Source organism: Rhineura floridana, chromosome 11, assembly GCF_030035675.1.
Source record: "Rhineura floridana isolate rRhiFlo1 chromosome 11, rRhiFlo1.hap2, whole genome shotgun sequence".
In the NCBI taxonomy this organism is placed as follows: Eukaryota; Metazoa; Chordata; class Lepidosauria; order Squamata; family Rhineuridae; genus Rhineura; species Rhineura floridana.
The window spans coordinates 9734017-9758194 of record NC_084490.1 but is presented as its reverse complement, the minus strand read 5'-3'; the positions used below and the strand labels follow the sequence as shown (position 1 = coordinate 9758194).

General features: G+C 41.4%; 1 protein-coding gene across 1 annotated transcript; it reads left to right on the top strand.

Annotated features, from left to right (window-relative positions):
* Nucleotides 1-1496: 1496 nt before the first annotated feature.
* Nucleotides 1497-21250, top strand: LOC133366986 (vomeronasal type-2 receptor 26-like). The gene is made up of 7 exons (XM_061590549.1): nucleotides 1497-1639; nucleotides 4882-5173; nucleotides 9933-9962; nucleotides 10335-11192; nucleotides 12843-13070; nucleotides 18822-18948; nucleotides 20349-21250. Exons 1-7 carry the CDS (start codon nucleotides 1497-1499, stop codon nucleotides 21248-21250), a joined length of 2580 nt encoding a protein of 859 aa, XP_061446533.1.
* The last annotated feature ends 2928 nt before the right edge of the window (nucleotides 21251-24178 follow it).

Here is a 24178-nt window from a genome sequence, read left to right as displayed (position 1 = left end):
AACTGTAGCCATAGATTAGAGATACAAAAGGCTCCAAGCAAACATTTTGCGTGAAAGAGTGGAAGGTGGGGATTTTTGCAAACTCCACGGTACCAATGAAGATCTTTCCATGAACCAGGGTTATACTCAGAGCTTGTAAAAGTTACTTTTTTCAACTACAGCTCCCATCAGCCCCAGCCAGCATGGCCACTGGATTTGGACTGATGGGACTTGTAGGTCAAAAAAGTAACTTTTCCAAGCTCTGGTTATACTGAATGTTAATCCAAACTCAGACCTATTGAAGTAAATGGGCATGGCTGACTTACATTCATGAATTTCAATGGGATCTGAACTCCAGCCCTTCTGCGATCTCATCTTCTCCAACTGGCCTTTGGTTCTTGTTTTTCTCATTCTGATATCTGGCCTTCAGACCTCTGGTCTATGTGATTATCACCTACCTATATCAGACTTGGACCATAGTGCACTTTATCAGAAGACTAAGATCCAGGCCTAATGAAAATACAAAAAAATTCAAATGGCAACTTTTGCACCAATAATCATACAAAATTGAGTACAGCTTTTAAATTAAAGCTGGGTTTATTTGTAAGTGGAAAGAAATCACCTGATAACTGGGGAAGGGGCAGGAGAAACTGAGAATTTCAAGGAGCACTGGAGCAGGGTCTTTATTTGGACAGTAAGAGTTTTTTGGGGGGGTCTGTCTTACCCTTTGAAAAAAAATCAGAGCCAAATGCTGCTATAATTACCATGGGGATATAGCACTAGAACTCAGCCTAGGACATGGATCCTGCAACCAGTGCCTCTCAAGAGTTGTTTTTAAAGGTTAGAAAAACCAACAAAACCTTTCAGTCACAAGGAAAGGTTAGTTCACCCCACCCAAATTCTTAGAAATTTTCCCACTCCCTCCAAGAAACTACAACCTGTGTGAATTTCGGGGGGGGCAGTAAATGGTCCTGCAAAAATAGTGGGGGGATACAATTTTTCTAATACTATAAAATAATTAAGGCATGAAAGTGCTTAACTTTGACTGGATCATGCCCATGTTTACTTACCAGCTTGCTACACCTGATGCCTCACCTAACAATACTTGGGGAATAAGAGTGCTCACCCTGTATAATTATCTATGATCACAATTTTTCACTCTCCTTACTGCCACCACCTACATGTTTTTTTTAAAAATGCTAATATAAAACAGTCCCATCAGAAAAGGGGTGAGGATCACACAGCACTGTGTCACCCTTTCTGGGAAACATTTTTCCCCTTTATTTTTAAAGGGCAGCCATCAGATCATGTTAGCAGCAGGCTCCAGATTCACTGAGACCAGGATGTTGTAATCAGGTTGCTGCTGGATGATAATGATCAAGATAGGAACAGGGGATTCTTCGTCAAGGGAAGACAGTTTTGCCTTCTGGATGACAGGGTATTTCTTGTCCTTACAACTCCTGGTGTTGCTACTGCTGCCTCAAACTGATTGTAAGATGAATCCTGCTGGGTGTACCATGAATGATCCCCTCCAGGTGCGGTATCAATATTATCAGCCAGGGGACCTCATCATTGGTGGGATTACTTCCCAGCTCTTCTCCTTTTCTGAGGGTGCAGACTTTAAGACATCCCCCAAACCGAAGTATGATGTTGAACCTGTGTAAGAAAATCATGTATTATTGTCCATGCATATGTCTGACTGTTTTATAAACCTGAATGTAGAATATAGCCAACATGTCTAGTAGCCATCAATAGCCTCATCCTCCATGGATATAGTCTATATACAGATCATACAAGCAAATAAACCTCTTATTTCTATATGGGAGGGAATGGTATTCTTTGGGGGGGATGCAGAATTTCCTTGTTACACTTGTCTATATAAGTTTTGCTTTATTGCATACTTCTAGAGTTTATACAACCCTCTTCCCCACAATTATTTATTCAGCCTCCTCTACCCTGTTGCATGCAGTCCAGTTATCTTTGCTGCCTTACAGAATCAAAACAACTCTGAATTTAATGTTTAGACTTGGACTGGGAAGAGATATAACCAGATTCTTGCTCAACATTGCATTGTTTATAGGCAGCACAAAAGATCTGATAATGATTGCTAACAGATTAGATTGATAGATTGATAGATAGACAGATTGATCAATAGATCTTCTTTTTAAAGTTCTTTTAAAACTTTTTTTTAGATTTATTAAATAATAATCTGTACAATACTATCATACTTAACCATATATGTAAGATTACAATAAACTGATGGCATCATACGTTTGTATATTATCTTGATACATGTCTTTCCAAAACATTAGGAATATAGCCCATTTTTCCAAGAACCAATTTGACCGATTAACTTGTGTCCTCTTAAAATACATTAATTTAATCATTGTCACAACTTGTCAAGGATTGTCAATACCTTGGCACAGTCATTAACCAAAATGGAGACAATAGTTAAGAAATCAGAAGAAGGCTAGGACTGGGGAGGGCAGCTATGAGAGAACTAGAAAAGGTCATCAAATGCAAAGATGTATCACTGAACACTAAAGTCAGGATCATTCAGACCATGGTATTCTCAATCTCTATGTATGGATGTGAAAGCTGGACCATGAAAAAAGCAGATAAGAGAAAAATCAACTCATTTGAAATGTGGTGTTGGAGGAGAGCTTTGCACATACGATGGACTGGGAAAAACACAAATAATTGGGTGTTAGAAGAAATTAAACCAGAACTATTACTAGAAGCTAAAATGATGAAAGTGAGGTTACCATATTCTGGATACATAATGAGAACCTATAATTCACTAGAAAAGACAATAATGCTGGGAAAAACAGAACGGAGTAGAAAAAGAGGAAGGCCAAACAAGAGATGGATTGATTCCATAAAGGAAGCCACAGACCTGGACTTACAAGATCTGAACAGGGTGGTTTGTAACAGATGCTATTGGGGGTTGCTGATTCACAGGGTCGTTATAAGTCATAATCAGCTTGAAGGCACATGACAAAATCATTGTCACAGTAGCCCATTTTTCTCTCTCAATCCATTCAATTAAAGATGGTGCATTATTTTCCCCTATTTTTTGCTACAGTTACAACTGCAGTTAATAAATTAATTGCTACCTCCAGATCAGTTTCTAGAATTATGTTCTTTAATTATCCAAGAACTACCTTAGGTTGTTGAGATATATAGCAGTCTAAGTTAACATGAATATTCAGTGATTATAAACTGTAGTAATTAAATGGAGGATAGTTCATGCACAAGGGACACAAGGTGCCTCGAAAGGCCAGGAAGGCCACCACCTCTGCCAGGAAGGAGATCACATCTCTGACCTCCTGGTAACTTGATGGACACATTTGGCTGTTTAGTGTTTAGAATGTTGGGCTATATGAAACTGGCCATTATGCACCCAGACAATCCTCTATGAAACATGGCACACAACTGCAATTATAGGTCAAGTTGCAGATGTGATCCATAACATTTATTTCACACCTATGATGTTTTATCAGTAAGAACTTTGAAAATTGCACCTTTACAGAGAGAGAGAGAGAGAGAGAGAGAGAGTGGTGGATAAGGCTCACTGTTGAACACCTAATTTTGTTATCATCCCCAACCATAAATACTGGTTTATACTGGTGGAATACATGACTTGACACAGAACATCTCTGTCTGTACTTGAGGCTTGTAAAGCACCCAATGTAACCTCAACATTTAGAAAGGGGCCCAGGTGGGATTCAAGAAATGTCAAGTACATAGAACATACGTTGCTGAAGAAGAATTAGGATGGTTTGTGCAAAGGTAAGTCATGTCTCAGCAACCTTTTTGAGTTCTTTGAATATGTTACTAAGCATAAAAGGGGTGATCCAGTAGGTTTTCAAAAACTATTGACAAAGTCTTTCACCCAAAGATCCTGAATAAACTCAGTCATCATGGAATAAGAAGACATGCCATCTTATTGGTCAATAACTGGTTGAAGAACAGAAAGCAGAGAGTAGAAAGGGGGGGAAATTGACATTTCTCACAGCTGAAATTGGGGACCCCCAAGGATCTGAATTGCAAGGATGGAGAACCTTTGGCCTTCCAAATGCAGTTGGACTCTATCATCCCCCAGCCAGCATGGCCAATAAGCAGAGATGATGGAAGTTATAGTTCAGCAACATCTGGAGGTCCATAGGTTCTCCAGCCCTGTTGTACTGGGACGTGTTTTTTCCAACTTATTCATTAATGACCTAGATTTAGGGTTTAGCAATAAGATAGCCAAGTTTGTTAATGACACCAAATTATTTAGGATGGTAAAAACGGTACTGGAGCTATTCACTTATGAGGAAAGGTTATAACTTTCAAGGCCTTTTACTTTAGAAAAAAAGGCAAGGAAAGGGAGGAAATTATAGATCTTTGTAAAATTAATCATGGTATGGATTAAACAGATACAGAGACATTTTTCTCCCTCTTTCATAATTTTAAAATTGAGGATCATCCAATGAAGCTAAATGGCTGGATATTTGGGGCCGATGAAACAGATACTTAAATTATGGAATTCAGTGTCACAAGATGTTGTGATGGCAACCAATACAGAAAGTTCTAAAAGTCTATCAATGCTTAGTAGTCCATGATGGTTATGTGTTACATTCAGGATTAGAGACAGCATGCTACTGACTAATAATCTGCTGCAAAAAGAGACAGTGAAAAGGGGGTATTGCCCTCATATTCTGCATGTAGATTTACCATGGACATCTAGTTGATCACTGTGAGAAACAAGATCCTGAACTAGATAGACCTTTTGTTTGATTCAGCAGGGACCTACTTATGTTCTTATGAAGTACTAGAGAAAATGAAGAAAATTATTCCTGTAAAAGCAATCAATAATGGGAAGGAAATAATGAGACAGAATTTTTCTTTCTTTTTTAGTGTAATGGTGAAAAAATACCAGCATGTCTTGTCCTTGGTATTTGCTGTGAAAGAGATCAATGAGAACCACAAGATCTTATCCAACATCACCTTGGGGTTCCATATTTATGACAGTCACTTTGATGCACAGATAACTTACCACAACACCTTGAACCTTCTCTTTAATCACAAGAGGATTGTTCTCAACTACAATTGTGATTTGCAGAAGAACTTAGTTGCTGTCATCGGGGGCCTTGACTCTGAAACCTCTCTCCATATAGCCACAATCTTAAGCCTCTACAAGATTCCACAGGTAGGATGATATGGCAGAAGGCTACAGCTCAATAGTAAGAATATCTGCTTTGCATGCAGAATGTCCCAGGTTTATCTCCAGATAGAACTTGTAAAGAACCCTGTTTGAAATCTTTGACAGCTTCTGCCAATCAGTGTAGGCAATTCTGAGGTACAGCATATGGACTAATGATCTGACTGTCTGTACTGTAGCTTTCAATGATTTTCTGTAGTTAAGCTTTTCCTATCTACCATGAGCAGTCCCTCTGTTGTGGTCTCTGTCTTTAGGGAGGCACAATTCCTTTTTTATTAGTAGTTTGCCTTGGTGAAAGTTCTGGATATACCTTTCAAAATGCTAAAATTGTACATATGCCTAAAGAAGCCAGCCCACTACATCATCACTTACATGTCCTGCTCCCTAGCCCTACCATAGCCTTTGGTTGGAGCGATGCTGAGTGACCAGGAGGCAATGAGGCCCCCACCCTGTGGAACTCCCTCCCAAATGATCTCCGCCATGCCCCTTCTATGATGAGCCTCCGCCGGGCCTTGAAGACCTGGCTCTTCAGGCAGGCTTTTGGGGTGGGTTAGATTTTATCTTTATTGTTTTTAGATTTTTAATACCTACATATTGTATGCCTATGTTGTACATCGCCCAGAGTGGCTGGACAGCCAGCCAGATTGGTGACTAATAAATTCAATAAATAAATAAAAATAAATAAATGAGGTTTGGGGTTAGAGGAGGGATAGAAAAACTCTGTTCTAAGGAGAACATCTGCAACTGAAAGGTTGGCATTTATTTTAATAATAAATAAATAAACTGAAACTAGAAAGGAAGGGGATGTTATAGGAGGAGGAAGTGAGCCTAAAAGACTCGGGGAGGAAAGATGACAGGAACTGGCAGTTTGTGGGGTGGGAATAAGATGCAAGTTGTGTGTGAAAGGAGAACAGGATATGAATTTACAGGAAATGGCTAAAAATACTTGGAGAGGAATGAAGGGGTAGAAAGGGAAAGAGATAAAGTAAAAGGAACTTTTCCCAATTTACCGCCTCTGGATCAGGAAATTCTGCCTAAAGTGGGCAGGATGAGTCTCTGTACGTCCAGATACTGTATAATATGGATGTTGCTGAATGTAGTAGCTTCTCTGTATACTGTCAGTATTGATGATTGATTACTGATCTAGAAGGAGAGTGAGTGAGTAGGATTTGGTATGAAGATTTATCCATTTATTAATGTATGAGAAGTTAAATGTTATGTATTTAATGAACTGAAATATCTGAAGAAAAATATGTAAAACGTTTGATAACTTCATATTAAATATTTAAGGAATATCTGTCTTCTGAGGACAGAGGGAGATACCTCTTGCCACTAGTATAGTTGACACTTGGGGAACAGCTGTGGCTCAGTGATAGAGCAGTTGGCTTGCAAAGTGAAGGTCCCTGGTTCTATCCCCAGCATCTCCAGTAAGCTGGGAATGTCTCACACCTGACCCACTGGAGAGCTGCTGCCAGTCAGGGTAGATAATACTGAGCTGGATGGACGAGTAATCTGACTTTGTATAAACTGTACCCCTATGTTCCTATGGCTCATGCTTTGCTTCCTACCTCCTTATACAGACAGTAAATGTTGTTGAATGTGTGTGTGATTCAGACACTGCCCTTTTATAGAAAATCCCACCATTGTGGGTTTATGTATCTATTATACATGTGTTATGTAAGCACTTTTTCAGGAAAACAATCATAATCAAATTGTTATTGTTTAAAAGGCTTGCTGTGCTAAATCAGTCTAGCCAAGAAAGGGCAAGACAAGAAATAAAAGACGGGGAATCAAATCCATCATTATTTTCAATTTATGGTTTTGCTCACATTGTTAATTATGTCATTGCACCTCACTTTCAGAATCTTTTTGATTGGAAAGCAGGCCACCAACCAACCTCCTGCAACCAACCAACCAACCAAATAAATAAATTTGGTTTGTAGATATGTATAAATTCTACGATCCAAAAACTTCCAACTAAGCAAAGAGTATTTTCAGTTTCACTTATACACCAAAAGCTCAGGAATGCTGTTTAATCTACATGAAATTGTCTCCATTCTTGACTCCTCCTGTAAGAGCATCTGTGACAGTCTCCTGAACTGTGCATCTCAGAATGTGACAGTTAAGGTGCCTGCCTTAGCCTCCAGGCCATGCAAGCAACAAAACAGATTGAATTCATTGTGCTCACATGCAAGCCAGCCTTCCTGCACCTGCACTTCCAGCAAAACTTTCAGCCCCATTTAGAAAAAAGCAGAAGTTGCCTCTGATAGCATAGGATCCTGACCATCAGTCTCCCCTCAACATGCATAGTAAAAGGACTGATATCGGCTCAGCAAAATATATGAATTGTCGACTCAGATTTTTTTGCATTAGCTGCTATAGCATAGTAGGGAGGAGAGCCTGGCTGGGAGTCCAGAGTCTGTGAGTTCAAATCCCCGCTCTTGTCTCCTGGGTGTAAAGAGCCAGCTAAAGATCACCCCCACAGTGAGAGGCTCAGGGGTTACGTGCCCTGCCACCTGTGCAGCCGTGGGCAAGCTGCATAGTCCCAAGGAGCCCAGTTGCCCCCCAGCTGGCAAGTTGCAGACAAGGAAGGGGCTGGCTTCTGCAGCTGTGGCAAGCGGAGCAGGCCCTAACCAGCTGGGGAGGACTAGCCTCAGAGGGAGGCAATGGTAAACTCCATCTGAATACTGCTTACCATGAAATCCCTATCCGTAGGGTAGCCAGAAGTCAGAATCAACTTGAAGGCAGTCCATTTCCATTTTTCCTGTCATGATTTGCCATGACAACACAAGACATGTTCCTGCCTGAAGCAAAGCCCAAACAACACACACACAGGCCAATACTTTAGCATGCCTTGTTGGACCATAAATAAACCAATTCCTCCCTTCTATTCTCGTGCCCCCTCCTTTAGTGTGCCACCTCAAGTAATTCCTTTGTCTCTGTTGAACAACCCGATTGCCACTGAAAATGTGGACAATCTGTAGTGCTAATCAGACAGACTGGACAGATGCAGTTTGGGGAAGGACCATAGCTCAGATGGGGAATCTGCCTTGCATGCAGAAGGCCCTAGGTTTAATCTCTGGCATTTCCAGGTAGGTTTGGGAGAGACTCCCATTCGGAAATCCTGAAGACCCACTGCCAAGTCAGTGTAGGCAATACTGAGTTAGATAGACCAATGGCCTGACTCAGTACAAGGCAGCTTCCCTGTGTTCCTGTGATTTGTGCCCATTTTTTTATTTTCCATAATTGCATATTTATATAAATATGTCAGTGCACTGAAAATGCAAGTGCTGAAATAAAACAAGCAATCACTAATTACACAGTTTGCATGGACATATCAGATTATGAGTGAACTTTACACAGCAATGATTAATATTATAACCCAAAATATCAATAGTAAAATGTATAGAAAGAAAAGGAGAAAAGAACAAAAAAGAAAAGGGGGGGAACCTTAGCATAATAAGGGTGCAATCCAAACCCAAGATTGGTCAGGATGAGTGGGTTAGGAACTGGTGGGTTTCTGGCTCAGCTGGTTAATTCCTGGTTTAGCTGGGCTGCACCAGCATAACTCAGCCAGAGAGACGCAAGCTTAATTTACTCATCCTGGCTCAGCCTGCTAAACAGAGACTGGCATAATTTAAGTTCCCCAAAAAGAAGCATTCCAGGGATGTGTTGGTGGGGATTGGGCGGGGGGGGGGACTTACACTGGATCCTAACTCCATTTAGCTCAGTCACCTGGTCTGGCAACTCGGTTGAACTGAACGTCATCAAAAAGGGTGACATAAGTCAAAAGCTATTTTACAGGCTTGTTTTCTTTCTGCCAGGCTTTGTCTGGCTCAGTTGGCAGTAGACTCACTCCTGAATGGAGTTTGGATCTGGCCTGCTTTATATTGCCTTAACTTAAGTGGCATAAATTACACTAGCTTCCATGACACAGGATTGCTGTGCCCCCCCTCTTTTTCTCTCTCTCTTTCTCTGTGTGTGTAAGAGAGAGAGAGAGAGAGAGAGAGAGAGACTAGGCACAGGATAGGAAAGTAATGACAAAAAGAACACAAGAAAAACCTACACTGATATAAAATATTAAACTTCTAAATTATGTCAATATACAATAATATACAAAGGAAGGATAAACATGTAAATGTCACACCTATTTTCTTTTATGATGTATTGGAAGGTATCAGATCAGTGTTAAAGGAATGAACGCTTTACAACAGAAGGAGAAGAAGGCACCAGAAATAAAGGGTCTCTATTTCTTTCAAAAATCCTCTCTGTGGCCCAGTGACCTAGACACTCCCTTCAAGAGAGCCCACTTTGTCAAATACCCCAAGCATGTCTTAGATACAGTACACAACATAGAATCTTCCATTGGTGGACCCTGTCTAAAATGAGTAAAATAGTAAACCTTTCCCTGTTATTATAATTTGGATCTACCTTACTAGACCAGGAAGGGATTAGTTACTCTTCTTACTCTCTGCATGAGCTAACCTGCCCATGTAACATAAAGCAGAGCTTGGAAAAGTTACTTTTTTGAACTACAACTCCCATCAGCCCAATCCAGTGGCCATGCTGGCTGGGGCTGATGGGAGTTGAAGTTCAAAAAAGTAACTTTTCCAAGCTCTGAATAAAGTAAATCCCAACCTCATTGGCAGATTCTCCAGCTCCTTCCCCTAAATCTGCAAAGATTTAACAAATGAGGTGTATGGTGTTTGAAATGTGACGTACATCCTTTATCTGTTTTTGACCTCAGAATGCCATGAGTGATCCTTACAACTTGCAAGTAAGTTTGAACTCTCTATTTAAGACTCCCTCTTGTTTGCTTTGCAAGAAAGTATTAAAGCCAATGTTGAATAAGTAAGAAAATCTTGAAAACCCCTACTCTTATCCCTCAGTACCACTATCACCATCACCACCATCACAACTACCAGCAACAGCAGAAAGAAAGAAAGAATTGTGGGGTAGACACTGTGAGGGCTTGTGTGCAGTTAAAGTGAAGAGAGATCCCACTGTGAGGACTTGCATGCAGTTAAAGTGAAGAGAGATCCCACAAGTATAAACTTGGACAAGTTTGAATTGCAAATATGAAATAAAGAATTAGTATTATAATTATGCAAGCATTTCCTCAATGAAACTAATTTTTTTTCTTGCATAGGTCACCTATTGTTTATATGCGCCAGGAGTGAGTGATGTAACTCAGCGCTCTTCCTTATATCGCATGGTTCCCAATGAAGAATATCAATACACTGGAATTATCAATCTGCTTCTTTATTTTCAATGGAAGTGGGTTGGGATGCTGACTATGGGCGATGATAAAGGAGAAAAATTTGTCCAGACCATGGACCGCATGTTTTCCAAGAATAGTATCTGTATAGCCTTCATTGAAAGAATGCCAAAACAGAGCAACATTTTAGGAGTTATTAACTTTTATGACCTTTATATGGACATAATAGCTTCACTAAGGAAGACAAGTGTCAATGTATGTGTCGCAAGTGCTGATCCACACATGATGTTAATTTTGCAGGTAGTGCTCAATCTAATTGAAACAGATATTATGATGCCGATAAACAAGGTGTGGGTTATGACAGCTCATTGGGATTTTTCAATGGAGCCATTTTTCACCAATCTGGATGCAAAGATTTTTCATGGTGCCTTGTCTTTTGCAACTCACTCCACTGAGGTGCAGGGGTTCCAGAATTTCCTTCGGGTCCAGAATCCCTCTAGCTCTGATGGAGATGGATTCATCAGGGCCTTCTGGGAGCAAGCATTCAGCTGCTTATTTTCAGATGCTGATGTGGGTAAGGAGACCAGTGGAAGCTGCACTGGGAAGGAGAAACTGGAGAGTCTTCCTGGACCTACTTTTGAAATGAGTATGACCAGCCAAAGCTACAGCATCTATAATGCTGTCTATGCTGTTGCACATATGTTGAATGCCTTGTATTCATCCAGAAACAAACAAAGAACAATGTTGGATGGAGACCATCTGGAGACTTCCAAGCCAAAGCAAATGAAGGTAATGTCCCTTCATGGAAGGTAGATCTATTTATTTATACTTTTAAGAACTGGCTATGTAACTGATACAGTACTTATCTACATTATATAGGGCCATCACTGTACATGGGGTTTTATGATGTACAAGAGAACAGGTTGCTCCCCCAGGAATGTAAAACTTGTAGCTCTTCAGATGGTATTGGACTTCAACTCCCATCTCCCCTGACTATTGGCCATGGTGGCTGGGGATGGAGAGATTTGGAGCCCAATAATATATAGAGGAAATTAACAGAGAAGTCCTGAAGAAGTCACAGACAGAGGAAGGAAGAAACTTCTGCTCTGGCAGAAGATGAGGCTATGGATTCCCTCTTCCCTTTTAGTCTGGCTGTTAATTATTGATTTTATTTCTAAAAATATTTTCCTCCTGCTGAACCCAATGGAATGAACTTAGTTTGATGGCCCTAAAGTTGCTTGCAGATCAGAGTACAACTCCCAGTCAGATTACATGCTCCTCTGGATTTTACCTTGCAGTGTGATCAGGGCCGGTGCTATCATTAGGCCAGCTAGGTAGCCACCTAGGGCACAGACCTCAGAGGGGCACAGTACTGACCTTTGAGGGGCACAGTTTTATACAGATTAGTTTTTTTAACTCTTGGAAAAATGCGACTAAAATAAATTTAGCAGTTTCAAGTTTTGTGCTTTTCATTTTTTCTACAAGAGATCTGCTTTTGAAAATTGAAGTCAGCAATTTTTTGGGAGGGGGTGCAAGTAGTTAGCCTTGCCTAGGGTGCATGGCACCAGCACTGAGTGTGATGCACAACAAATGTACACAGAAATACCTACTTTACAGTTAAAGTGCACATAAAATGTGACTTTTATGGAAAAGCAGAGAAACATTTCATATTTTGGGGAAATGTGTATAAAAATGTGCATAATAACAGATACAAAGTTGCATATTTTAAGCCATACACTTTAAATGCAAACTGTTCATCCATTCTTAACAAAAAGAAAAATCCATACAAAATGGGACAGTGGAGTGCCAGCAAAAATGAAGCAGGATGGACTTATTGATCCCAGTTCTCAACTGCACTTGAGCTGTGTTTGGAGAAAGGGAGGGCATTGAATTCTGTAAATTAACAGCCTCTCCAGGCAGACCCAGGTAGAAACCAGACACATCACTGGCTCACCTTCATTTTGTCCTCTCTGCTGTCAGAATTTGAATGTCTTGAAAGCACAGGCGACAGATCTTTCTGACAGATGCTTCCAAGGTTAGTTCTTTTCCAGGGATGGACCCCTCTCTCTGCCATCGGGGGGGGGGTGGAGATCTGACATATCCCATGGTCCCAGGACATGTTCCCAGGATTGAACTCTAAGGGCCATGTGCCATTTGAATGTTAAAGTCGAACAAATACTAATACTTGGACATTATTTTTATTGGAATGCTGGAAAACACAGTATATTAAGACATCACAACTGAATAGAAGATGAGTTAACACAATCCAGTATTGACATTTCCACTTTGATAGCATGTCTGTGCCTTCACACAGTGAGAGGGAGCCAAACAATACCTTTAACAAGCAATAGTATAAGTCTATCCCATTCTGAAGGATCAGAAACCAAATATTTTTGTATTTTCCCTTTTGTAAACTCTAACATATGCCTTTTATTCTAGCTTCATGCTTTTCTGAGGAGTGTCTCATTCAACAACAGTGCTGGTGATAAGGTGTCTTTTAATGAGAAGGGTGAATTGTTAGCTGGATTTGATATTATCAATTGGGTTACTTTCCCAAACAAATCCTTTTTAAAAGTGAAAGTAGGAAAAATGGATCCTCGAGAACTACTGGATAGACAAATCTCTATTAATAAAACAATGACTACATGGCACAGACATTTTGGCCAGGTAGGAGCTAACTGACATTTCTAGGGTACAAATATAAATGGTGTTAGACTTTCTCTTGCAAGTCTTTTGTGATATATTAGAACAGAACTAAGACATATGAAGGAATATGTGAGAAAATATTGAATATGGTATCATTATATTTGCTTATATAAATCAGATGTTGTTGGACCCTGTGACGTCCTTCCCTGGCACCACCTGTGTCACTCTCACTTGTGGCTACCAGCAGTCAGGATCGTCGTGTTTATTTTTACCTCTCTCCGCTCTAGCACAGATCTCAAAAGATCCCCCTGCTAGGCCACACTACCCAACACTCTGTGTATCCAATATAACCTCTAGACTGTGCCTTAGTCTCTTCCTGGTTATTCTGATACCTTGTGTCTGTGTGTATAGGTAATTTCCAACCCCCCTGAAGCCTCTTGCCTATGAAGCTCACAGCTCTGGGTTGCTCTGTGGTACTGGATGTTGATACAATATCTCTTCCTTCACTGCTGCCACCATTCAATACTATTCCTTCTTCAGCCTTGGTTACTCTGCCTCCCCCCTGGTCTGTGCCCCCCCAGCTGAGGAATCAGGCTTTAAGTAAACCAAGAAAATATTTATTGATAACACTAAGAATAACAAGATTACTTATAGATTTCATTGACAAGCATATGGTTTCATATATGTTTCTCTTATGTTCCTAATTCCTACTATTTGCCTCAGAACTCCCAATCCAATATCTCAACAGCCACCTCTTACTCTCCACATCAACCTCTCTGTCCACAACCACCCTGTCCAAACCCCGCCCACGACTCAACTGTCATCCTCTCATTTATACCTTCAGCCATTCAAACACACAGCCAATCATCATCCAGCATTCTACAGCCCATGTACTCCCCCTTCTCACACACTCCACTTACCATATTTCCTATAATAAACCTGCACTTACCATATTTACATTACATTCACATACAGGAACATCACAGACCCCAATTCCCATCAGACCCAGCCACCATCGTCGATGGTCAGGGATGATGGGTGTTGTGGTCCGACGACATCTGGAGGGCACCACCTTGGCTACCCCTAATATAAATGACAACACTTTTTCTTTGCAGGTGAAAATAATATTATATTCACTTCTTTTGTTTATTTGTTTTGCTTTTAATTTGTTTATGAAAATAAAAAATGGTCTTTAAAAAAAAAAAATGAAGGACCAGAAGCTGTTTTTCATCTTTCCCCACTTCTTTTGTAAAACTTGATTTAAATGTTTTTTGTCCACCTTTTTCTGAGGAGCATCCCATTCAGCAACAGCTGAACATCAGGAAAAACCTCTTAACTGTTAGAGAGGTATGACAATGGAACCAATTAGCTAGTGAGGTGGTGGGCTCTCCAACACTGGAGGCCTTGAAAAGGCAGCTGAATAGCCACATATCACATCTGCTTTAATTTGGATTCCTGCATTGAGCAGGGGGTTGGACTTGATGGCCTTATAGGCCCCTTCCAACTCTATAATTCTATGATTCTGTGGTGACAGCGTGTGATGAGAAAGGTGAAGTGTTAACTGGATTTGATAGATTCTAGAGCTAGAGATGAAAATCTATGATGTGGGGGGGATGTCCAAGGACCAGATGGCAAAAGCTATTGCAGATCCACTCTCCAGCCATGGAGAGAGAGGTCCACAGGCAGAAGATGTGGCCCAGTCTTGAAAGCCTCCCTGTAATGTCAAAGCCACAACTTCTACCACCCTTGTCACTCTAGGGCAGGAGTAACAGCAAAAAAGGGCACATTCTGGGGACATTCCTGAGTGGGGATAGGGATGATTTTAGATCTCCTGGATCTTCAAAATGTAAGTATGGAAAAGGATGGTGTAAAAGAGGTAAAATACTCCTCCTCCACCTTCTGCCTTGCTAGCCTCCAAAGGGCTTTGAATTTGTTGGCTTATCTGCCTCAGATTCTCCCTCTTTTGTCCTCGTCCTCACAGGAACAATCTGTTGATTCTTCTTTGCAGCACTGAGATTTATGTTCAGACTTGTGTGTTAGCAATAGGCAAAAACACTTCCTATTCAATTCAGAAGGTCAACCTTCTTGAGCCTATTCAGGAGCCCCCTACCTGTCCCACACATGTTCTTAGTCTCTCTCTCTCTCTCTCTCTCTCTCTCTCTCTCTCTCTCTCTCTCACTCACTCACACACACACACACACACACATTCTGAAACTTACCTTGCAAGGAGGAGGAAAACAGGCATCAGAAAGGGTAGAGGCAAGAAAGCGCCTGTCTCTGAGTTTTCACACTTTATCTCTCAACAAAAGGAGAGCTTCCAGGTACACTTAGAAACTATTGATTCCTACTGAGAATGTTGGGTTCTGTAGATTTAATTCCTCCTGGTTGGATGGAGTGGGGCATTTTGATTTTGGCATTATTATTTCATTCATGACAAGCACATACCTCAGCACTGTTTATTGACTTTTCATCAGATATAAAACAATTATGTTCATCAATATTCAAAGGGCCCACATGACAGGCCTCAGTCAATCTCAAGTTGCTCTCTGCTTACCTATTTCTAGTTTACAGCTCCCTTTTGTCCCCCCCCCCGAGAACTGGCTTTAAAGTAACGGTGTTTTCTGTTGACCTTGAATGTTGAATGTCAGCATTCAGGCAGGTATTTTAGGATTACAAGACCTTCGGCTTTCAGCCAGAGACTCCGGCTTTCAGCCAGAGACTCCGGCTTTCAGGGTGCTCTCTGGACCTCTGGCCAAATCACCCCCATGTCCCTGGATCTCTGATTTTCCCTTCATGGCTGCTTCAGCGCCTCCTTCCTTCGCCTCAGCGATGGGCGGGTGAGTGAGTGAGTGGGGGGGAGGAGTGCCAACCAACCCCAAAGGTCTCCCTCTCTCTCGTTTGTGGTGTGCACAACCCATCCTGGCGTGTGGAGAGGGCCCGACAGCTGGTCAATCCACCAAGCGGAGGATGGGCTGGGAGGGGCTGGGAAAGGACTCCGCTCACCTCCCCCACAAGCACCACCCAAAACCATGCATCTCTACTTCTCTGCCTCCTTGTGGGTCATTGCTACACAGGGTTGCCATATTGCCCGATTAGCCAGGTTTTACCTGGATTATAGCTCTGCTACATGGTGCCTGCTTAGCCCATTAGGTGGCCCAGATTTTCCGGGCAGGCGCCAAGCTGCAGAGACTGTCGAGGAGAAAAGAAGAGAGGCGCGCTGAGAGGGCAAGGTGGGAGGTTCTCAGGGCCAGAGCCAGGCATGCTGTTCCCCATATGCATGTCACCACCTGACCCCAGGCCACACGGGTGCGGATCTTTTCCCTGTTCAGAGTGCAGCCGGGGACTTTGACCATTCTCATTGACAGAACAGCCCTGCAAGGCTCTAGGTGGCTGCAAAGGTCAGAGAATCCAAGACTTTGTTCAAATTTCCCACTTGTATTGCATTGCTTTGTAACTGCCCCTCCCCCTCCCAGTGCTTCTGCTATTTTCCATTATTTTTTGCATTTATGAGCTTGTCAGCCCAGGACTGGAGAGCTCTGGGTCCCTGGTTCGGCCATCGATGCTGCTGTTGAGTGGAATCTAGCCCTAACAATGCAGTGTGCCTTCCCTGCATCTCTGAAACCCAGATGCTCCTCCACTTGTGGGATTAATGCCTGGGATTTCAGGGCTGTCGTCATGAGTTTTGCAGCTCTGGGCTCCTCTTTCTCTTTTCCCCTTCCCCGTGTTTTTCTTTCATCCTTAAAAAAATGCCTACCTATCTAATTATGATAACAGTTTTAATACTGGCAAAGCACAGGCTTCAAGCATCGATATGTTTATGCTGAGACTGAATGGTTTCAAGGTTCTGTCTTTGAACAGTATTTTGTAAAGGTAGCCGTTTCTTACAGCTCATAACTGGGAGGCTTAACAGGACTTGCCTTCAGGATTACTGTTTAAGGGTGCCATTGACTTTGTATGCTGCCCGTGTTTCTCTCTCTCCCCTCCGCTTCCCATTGCAGGACTTAACAAAACCTCTTAAGAGGCATATGATCCTTTGCTGAATTCAGCAACCAGTTGACTGCAATCAGTAAGAGATTTTGTTGTTGTTGTTGTGTGCCTTCAAGATGACTACGACTTATGGCGACCCTATGAATCAGCAATCTCCAACAGCATCTGTTGTGATTCACCCTGTTCAGATCTTGTAAGTTCAGGTCTGTGGCTTCCTTGATGGAATCAATCCATCTCTTGTTTGGCCTTCCTCTTTTCTACTCCATTCTGTTTTTCCCAGCATTATGGTCTTTTCTAGTGAAGCATGTCTCCTCATGATGTGTCCAAAGTATGATAACCTCAGTTTCATCATTTTAGCTTCTAGTGATAGTTCTGGTTTAATTTGTTCTAACACCCAATTATTTGTCTTTTTCGCAGTCTATGGTATCCGCAAAGCTCTCCTCCAACACCACATTTTGAATGAGTTGATTTTTCTCTTATCAGCTTTTTTCACTGTCCAACTTTCACATCCATACATAGAGATCTGGAATACCATGGTCTGAATGATCCTGACTTTAGTGTTCAGTGATACATCTTTGCATTGGAGGAACTTTTCTAGTTCTCTCACAGCTGCCCTCCCCAGTCCTAGCCTTCTTCTGATTTTTTGACTATTGTCTCCATTTTGGTTAATCCTTGACAAGTTCAATGTCCTCTTTGTCAACTTTAAAGTTGCATAAATCTTCTGTTGACATTACTTTAGTCTTTTTGACATTCAGCTGTAGTCCTGCTTTTGTGCTTTCCTCCTTAACTTTCATCAGCATTCGTTTCAAATCATTACTGGTTTCTGCTAGTAGTATGGTATCATCTGCATATCTTAAATTATTGATATTTCTCCCTCCAATTTTCACACCTCCATCTTGGTCCAATCCCACCTTTAGTATATGTTCTGTGTATAGATTAAATAAATAGGATGATAAAATACACCCCTGTCTCACACCCTTTTCTATTGGGAACTGATCGGTTTCTCCATATTCTGCCCTTACAGTAGCCTCTTGTCCAGAGTATAGGTTGCACATCAGCACAATCAGATGCTGTGGCACCCCCATTTCTTTTATAGCATTCCATAGCTTTTCATGATCTACACAATCAGAGGCTTTGCTGTAATCTATAAAGCACAGGGTGATTTTCTTCTGAAATTCCTTGGTCCGTTCCATTATCCAACATATGTTTGCAATATGATCTCTGGTGCCTCTTCCCTTTCTAAATCCAGCTTGGATGTCTGGCATTTTTTGTTCCATATATGGTATAGTTTTTGTTGTAGAATCTTGAGCATTACTTTACTTGCATGGGATATTAAGGCAATAGTTCGATAATTACTGCATTCCCTGGGATCCCCTTTCTTTGGAACAATAAGGTTATATACTGTAAATGCACCATCTTCTGTTTTAAATAATTGTTTATTAGGGTTTCTTCTTTCAAAAGTGATACCAGTCCATCAGGTATTCCACAGTGCGTATGCTGACATCACGGTACTACAAAGCTCAGAGCACTGTAGGAAAAGAAAGCCCAACTTATGAGGGGAATGGATTAGTTTAAAGGGTGATCATAGCAAATCCATCTACCCCTCAAAAAAGACACTGACAAAAGAGGCATCTTTAAGAATGCTGAACACCGCCCTTCAAATCAGCTCTTATCTTAGCATCATACAAAATCCATTCAGAGGCATGCAGTGTTCTTTGTTGACTTCAGCAACTTTATGATTACAAGAGATTTTATAAATACTGTATTTTCTTTTATTATGAATAGTCTGTGCCCCTTGCCTTGTGCAATGACTACTGCTATCCAGGTTCCAGCAGAAAAAGGAAAGAGGGAGAACCATTTTGTTGCTATGATTGCGCTCCATGTCCAGAAGGGAAGATATCAAATGAAAGAGGTAGGAGAGACCTCATCCTATAAAGGATATTCAGAATACTCATACGGTTGTGGGAAAAATACTCCTTTTTTTACCATTGTCCATCTAATAATGAGAAAACAAATGGCATTCAAAAAATTATCAGAGGAGAGAGATTTTTTTGCTGACAGTCCTTTGGGTGAGGTGCAGGGTTTTTCTTGAATGTTGTTGAACCACTTTCATGGAGGTTGAGGGATATTTGTGCAAGTCAGAGAATCATGGAATAGTGGAGCTGGAAGGGACCTATAAGGCCATCGAGTCCAGCCCTCTGCTCAATGCAGAAATCCAAGCTAAAACATACTCAGGTGGCTGTCCAGCTGCCTCTTGAATGCCCCCCCAGTGTTGGAGAGCTCACCACCTCACTAGGTAATTGGATCCATTGTCATACTTTCCTAATAGTTAGGAAGTTGTTTTCCTGATATTTAGTTGAAATCTGGCTTCCTGTAATTTGAGAGCATTATTCCGTGTCCTGCATTCTGGGATAGATGAGAAGAGATTCTGCCCCTCCTCTGTGCAACAACCTTTCAAACACCTGAAGAGTGCTATCATATCTCCCCTCAGTTTTCTCTTCTCAAGGTTAAACATGCCCATTTCTTTCAGTCTCTTCTCATAGGGCTTTGTTTCCAGTCCCCAGATTTTCCTTGTTGCCCTCCTCTGAGCCTGTTCCAGTTTGTCTGCATTCTTCTTAAAATGTGGTGTCCAAAACAGGATGCAGTACTTAAGATGAGGCATAAAGCCTTTTTTCATTCCATAAATCATCTCACCAGTGGTCTGCCCTCTTGAAAATTTCCCAGGTGTCCGTGCTTCAATTAAAACACAGTGAAAGCCATCAAGAGGCAATTCCATCCACGGCATTAGAGCCACTAGTCTCCACTGAATATGATTGGTTACTGAGTTATAGTAGATATATAAATTATCAACAGTGAAGACAATTTGTTTATACAAAGATTAAAATTATACTGAAGGTGACATAAAATGTGTGCATGGTTCTACCTCCTCCACATTAGCTGAGAACCTAAAACATTTGGAGGACCTAAAAATTATATAAACACAAACATAGTGGTGTATCCCAGAGTATATCAATTCATTTTACTCAGAGTAGTTCCTCTGAAATTAATGGACATTAGGCCTAATTAATTCCAATGGGTCTATTCTGAGTAAAGCCTAGTTAGATACACACCATAAGTGCAACCATTTACTAGTGTGACAAAGGCAAGTCTGGGCCATGTATTTCCTCATGCTAGGCACAGTAGATCCAATACATAGGAGAGCTATATAGTCCTATCTTCATCAATAACATAATTCCATTCAATATTTCTGTTAGCAGACTGTATAGTGTAGCTCTAAGAAGCTGAAATACTGTTTTTGTTTTCTTTTCCAAGATATGGATGATTGTCTCAAATGCCAAGGAGATCAGTATCCTAACAAGGAGAGAAACCAGTGCCTTCTCAAAGATCTTAATTTTCTGTCTTATGATGAACCTTTAGGCATCATCTTGGCTGTTTTGGCACTGGCTCTTTCTGCAACCACATCATTGGTGATTGGAATCTTCATCAAGCACCGGAACACTCCCATTGTCAAAGCCAACAACCGGAACCTCACCTACACTCTACTCATCTCCCTCCTGCTCTGCTTCCTCTGCTCCTTGCTATTCATTGGCCGGCCCCAGTTACTGACTTGTCATTTGCGACAAACTGCTTTTGGTATCATCTTCTCTGTGGCTGTTTCTTCTGTCTTGGCAAAAACTGTCACTGTGGTTCTGGCTTTCATGGCCACTAAGCCAGGATCTAACATAAGGAAATGGGTGGGGAAAAGATTTTCAAATACTATTATTCTTGGCTGCTCATTTATCCAGGCAAGTATTTGCATGGTCTGGTTATGTACAGACCCTCCATTTCCATATTTGGACATGCACTCTCTGCCTGAAGAAATTGTAGTTGAATGCAATGAAGGATCAGCCAGTATGTTCTACTATGTTCTTGGTTACATGGGATTTCTGGCTCTCATCAGCTTCATTGTGGCTTTCTTTGCTCGGAAATTGCCAGACACTTTTAATGAAGCCAAATTTATCACTTTCAGCATGTTGGTGTTTTGCAGTGTGTGGCTGTCTTTTGTTCCAACTTATCTGAGCACCAAAGGGAAATACATGGTGGCTGTAGAGATCTTCTCCATCTTGGCCTCCAGTGCTGGGATACTGGGTTGCATATTTTCCCCAAAATGTTATATAATTGTCTTGAGACCTGAATTGAACAGTAAAGAGCAGCTAAAAAAGAAAAACAAGTAAAAATCTAACTGAAGTCATGACATTCAAATGTAAGGACCACTGACTGCAATCGGCTTTACTCCCATTTAAGTGTACAGACCACATCATTCAAAGGCATCCCCTGAGAGTCTGAAGATATGGTATTTAGCATGAATATGAAGTGACATATTTAGGAATACATCTCAATTCCCCAGTAAATTCTACTTTGTTCTCTAAATAAAGATGTGTTAGTTGCTTGAGAACTGATTTAAATATTCAATGGATGCTGGAGTTTGTTTCTTTGCAAAGTTTCCAATGTAAAGAAATGGCCTCTATACTTGTTACAGGGCTGTCCCGAAAATAAACTAACAGCAGATCTATTTGAGCATTATGCCATGCCATACGTAGTTTTTTTGCTGTCCACCATATATTCTTAATATCTCAGTTTATAATTCCTTTGGACTATTCCAGCTCTAAATGACACAACTCTCTATAAATTAAAACAGTGAGGAGAGACCTATGAGAAAGCCAACAAAAGAAAGCTCTCCATAGGCTGTAGCTCAGTAGTGGAGCATCAGTTTTGATGCAGAGTCCCAACATCTCCAGGAAGGACTTGAGAAGACCCCTGCCTGAAACCCTAGAGAGCTGCTGCCAGTTAGTGTCAACAATACTGACCCTGATGGTCTAATGGTCTGACTCAGTATAAGACAGGTTCTTACGTTCCTATTTCCCTGTGTTCTCTGCTCATCCCTCCCTGCTCTTTATTTTGCAAATAAGTTCATAGGAGCTTCATTTTTAATAGAAAGTCACAATCTAGGAAACAACATTCCATGTAGCCTCAACTCATTATTGACTCTGACAAAGGAGATAGTGAACCAGGATTGCTGCTGGTATCTTATCTACTCTGTGGCCCAGCAAGTTCTCTGACTGAGCTGGCAAAGGCATCAATTGTGGTGTTGGAGGAAGCCAGAATGGGAGTGACCTCAGTAGTTAGGAGTGCCTTCTGCCATATTCAGCTGGTAAGACAGTAATGGCAATTTCTACACTAGGACAGCCTGACCACCACCACCCATTCACTGGTAACGTCCAAATTGGACTACTGCAATGCATTCTATGTAGAATGCCCCTGTTGGTGGCCTGGAAGCTTCCGTGTGTGCTAAATGCAGTGGCTTAATTGCTTGCTGCAGCACAGTATCACCACCATGATATGCCACTGCTTGAATCAATTGCACTGACTGCCAATTAACTACTGGGCTAAGTTCAAGGTGCTGGTACTGGGGTACAAAGTCCTATATAGTTAGGTACCAGGACACCTAAAAGATTGCTCACCCCTTATATAACATATCCAGTTAATCACTGCACTCTGCAGGAAAGGGTCTTCTGGTACATTCCAAATTATATAGAGGCCGGTTCTTGAATGTCACAGCACCTATCCTTTGGAACAGGTACTGTCTGTATTATCTTTTGGTGACTTTTTCAACAAGCCTTTTACATGGAGTTGTGTTCTTTTTTATCCCCGTCTGTGCTTCCACTGGATTATAAATTGCATTTGTCTATGTTTTTATTGTCATTGTTTTTTATTGTTTAATTGGTTCAGGATGTTTTATGGGAAGTTGTATAAATCTATGGTGTGGCCGCATTTGGAATACTGTGTACAGTTCTGGTCACCTCATCTCAAAAAGGGATATTATAGAGTTGGAAAAGGTTCAGAAGAGGGCAACCAGAATGATCAAGGGGATGGAGAGACTCCCTTACGAGGAAAGATGCAGCATTTGGGGCTTTTTAGTTTAGAGAAAAGGCGGGTCAGAGGAGACATGATAGAAGTGTATAAAATTATGCATGGCATTGAGAAAGTGGATAGAGAAAAGTTCTTCTCCCTCTCTCATAATACTAGAACTTGTGGACATTCAAAGAAGCTGAATGTTGGAAGATTCAGGACAGACAAAAGGAAGTACTTCTTTACTCAGCGCATAGTTAAACTATGGCATTTGCTCCCACAAGATGCAGTAATGGCCACCAGCTTGGATGGCTTTAAAAGAAGATTAGACAAATTCATGGAGGACAGGGCTATCAATGGCTACTAGCCGTGATGGCTGTGCTCTGCCACCCTAGTCAGAGGCAGCATGCTTCTGAAAACCAGTTGCCGGAAGCCTCAGGAGGGGAGAGTGTTCTTGCACTCGGGTCCTGCTTGCGGGCTTCCCCCAGGCACCTGGTTAGCCACTGTGAGAACAGGATGCTGGACTAGATGGGCCACTGGCCTGATCCAGCAGGCTCTTCTTATGTTCTTATGTTCTTAAGTGACCAAACAAACAAACGAATGAATGAATGAATGAAACAATAAATTAGCAACCCTCCCTCTTTCTACTATCATACCACCTACTCTCAATACTGCTCTCAAAACTCCAGTATTGTTTGGCATTGTGCTCTAATTGAGGGTGACTGCTCAAGGTCTCAGGCAGAGGTCTCTTACTTCCCTGGCTATTCTTGATTCTTTATCTGGACCTGACCACATGTGTGTATAAATCTTGTTCTCTATTGTGGAGCTTTTCCTCTCTTAGCATAGTGGAATATCAATCATTCCTCTCCCACTCTCTCCCAAAGTCTGATTAACTCATTGTTACCAAGGAGAAGAGGAATGTTTTACCAGGATGGCATAAACATGTTTTGTTCAGTGCTTGTGCTGCACATAATGCCATTTAAACTGCAATGCTCCAGGGACTGTGAACCATGCAATTATGTCAACATACTGAAATTCAGCCTTCCTCTGGCAAAATCTGCATGACTTTTTGAAGTCCACAATCAAATGCCATTAAGAAACTTCAGAATGTTTATAAAAATCCACCCCAGTGCCATTGAGAACTATTCTGCTGTTTATATGCAGACCCCAGAGCTGCTGAGGGCAATGGGTCATAATGCAGGCTGACAGTGGGTGATGATAACCAGTTTAGACTGAAACAAGTCACTTGGTCT

What these genes read in the sequence shown, in the direction of transcription:
- LOC133366986 (XM_061590549.1), top strand. Translation starts at nt 1,497, where the DNA reads ATGAATGATCCCCTCCAGGTGCGGTATCAATATTATCAGCCAGGGGAC. An exon ending in AAGTATGATGTTGAACCTGT is followed by an intron (nt 1,640 to 4,881) that starts GTAAGAAAATCA and finishes TTTCTTTTTTAG; the next exon opens with TGTAATGGTGAAAAAATACC. An exon ending in GCCTCTACAAGATTCCACAG is followed by an intron (nt 5,174 to 9,932) that starts GTAGGATGATAT and finishes TTTTGACCTCAG; the next exon opens with AATGCCATGAGTGATCCTTA.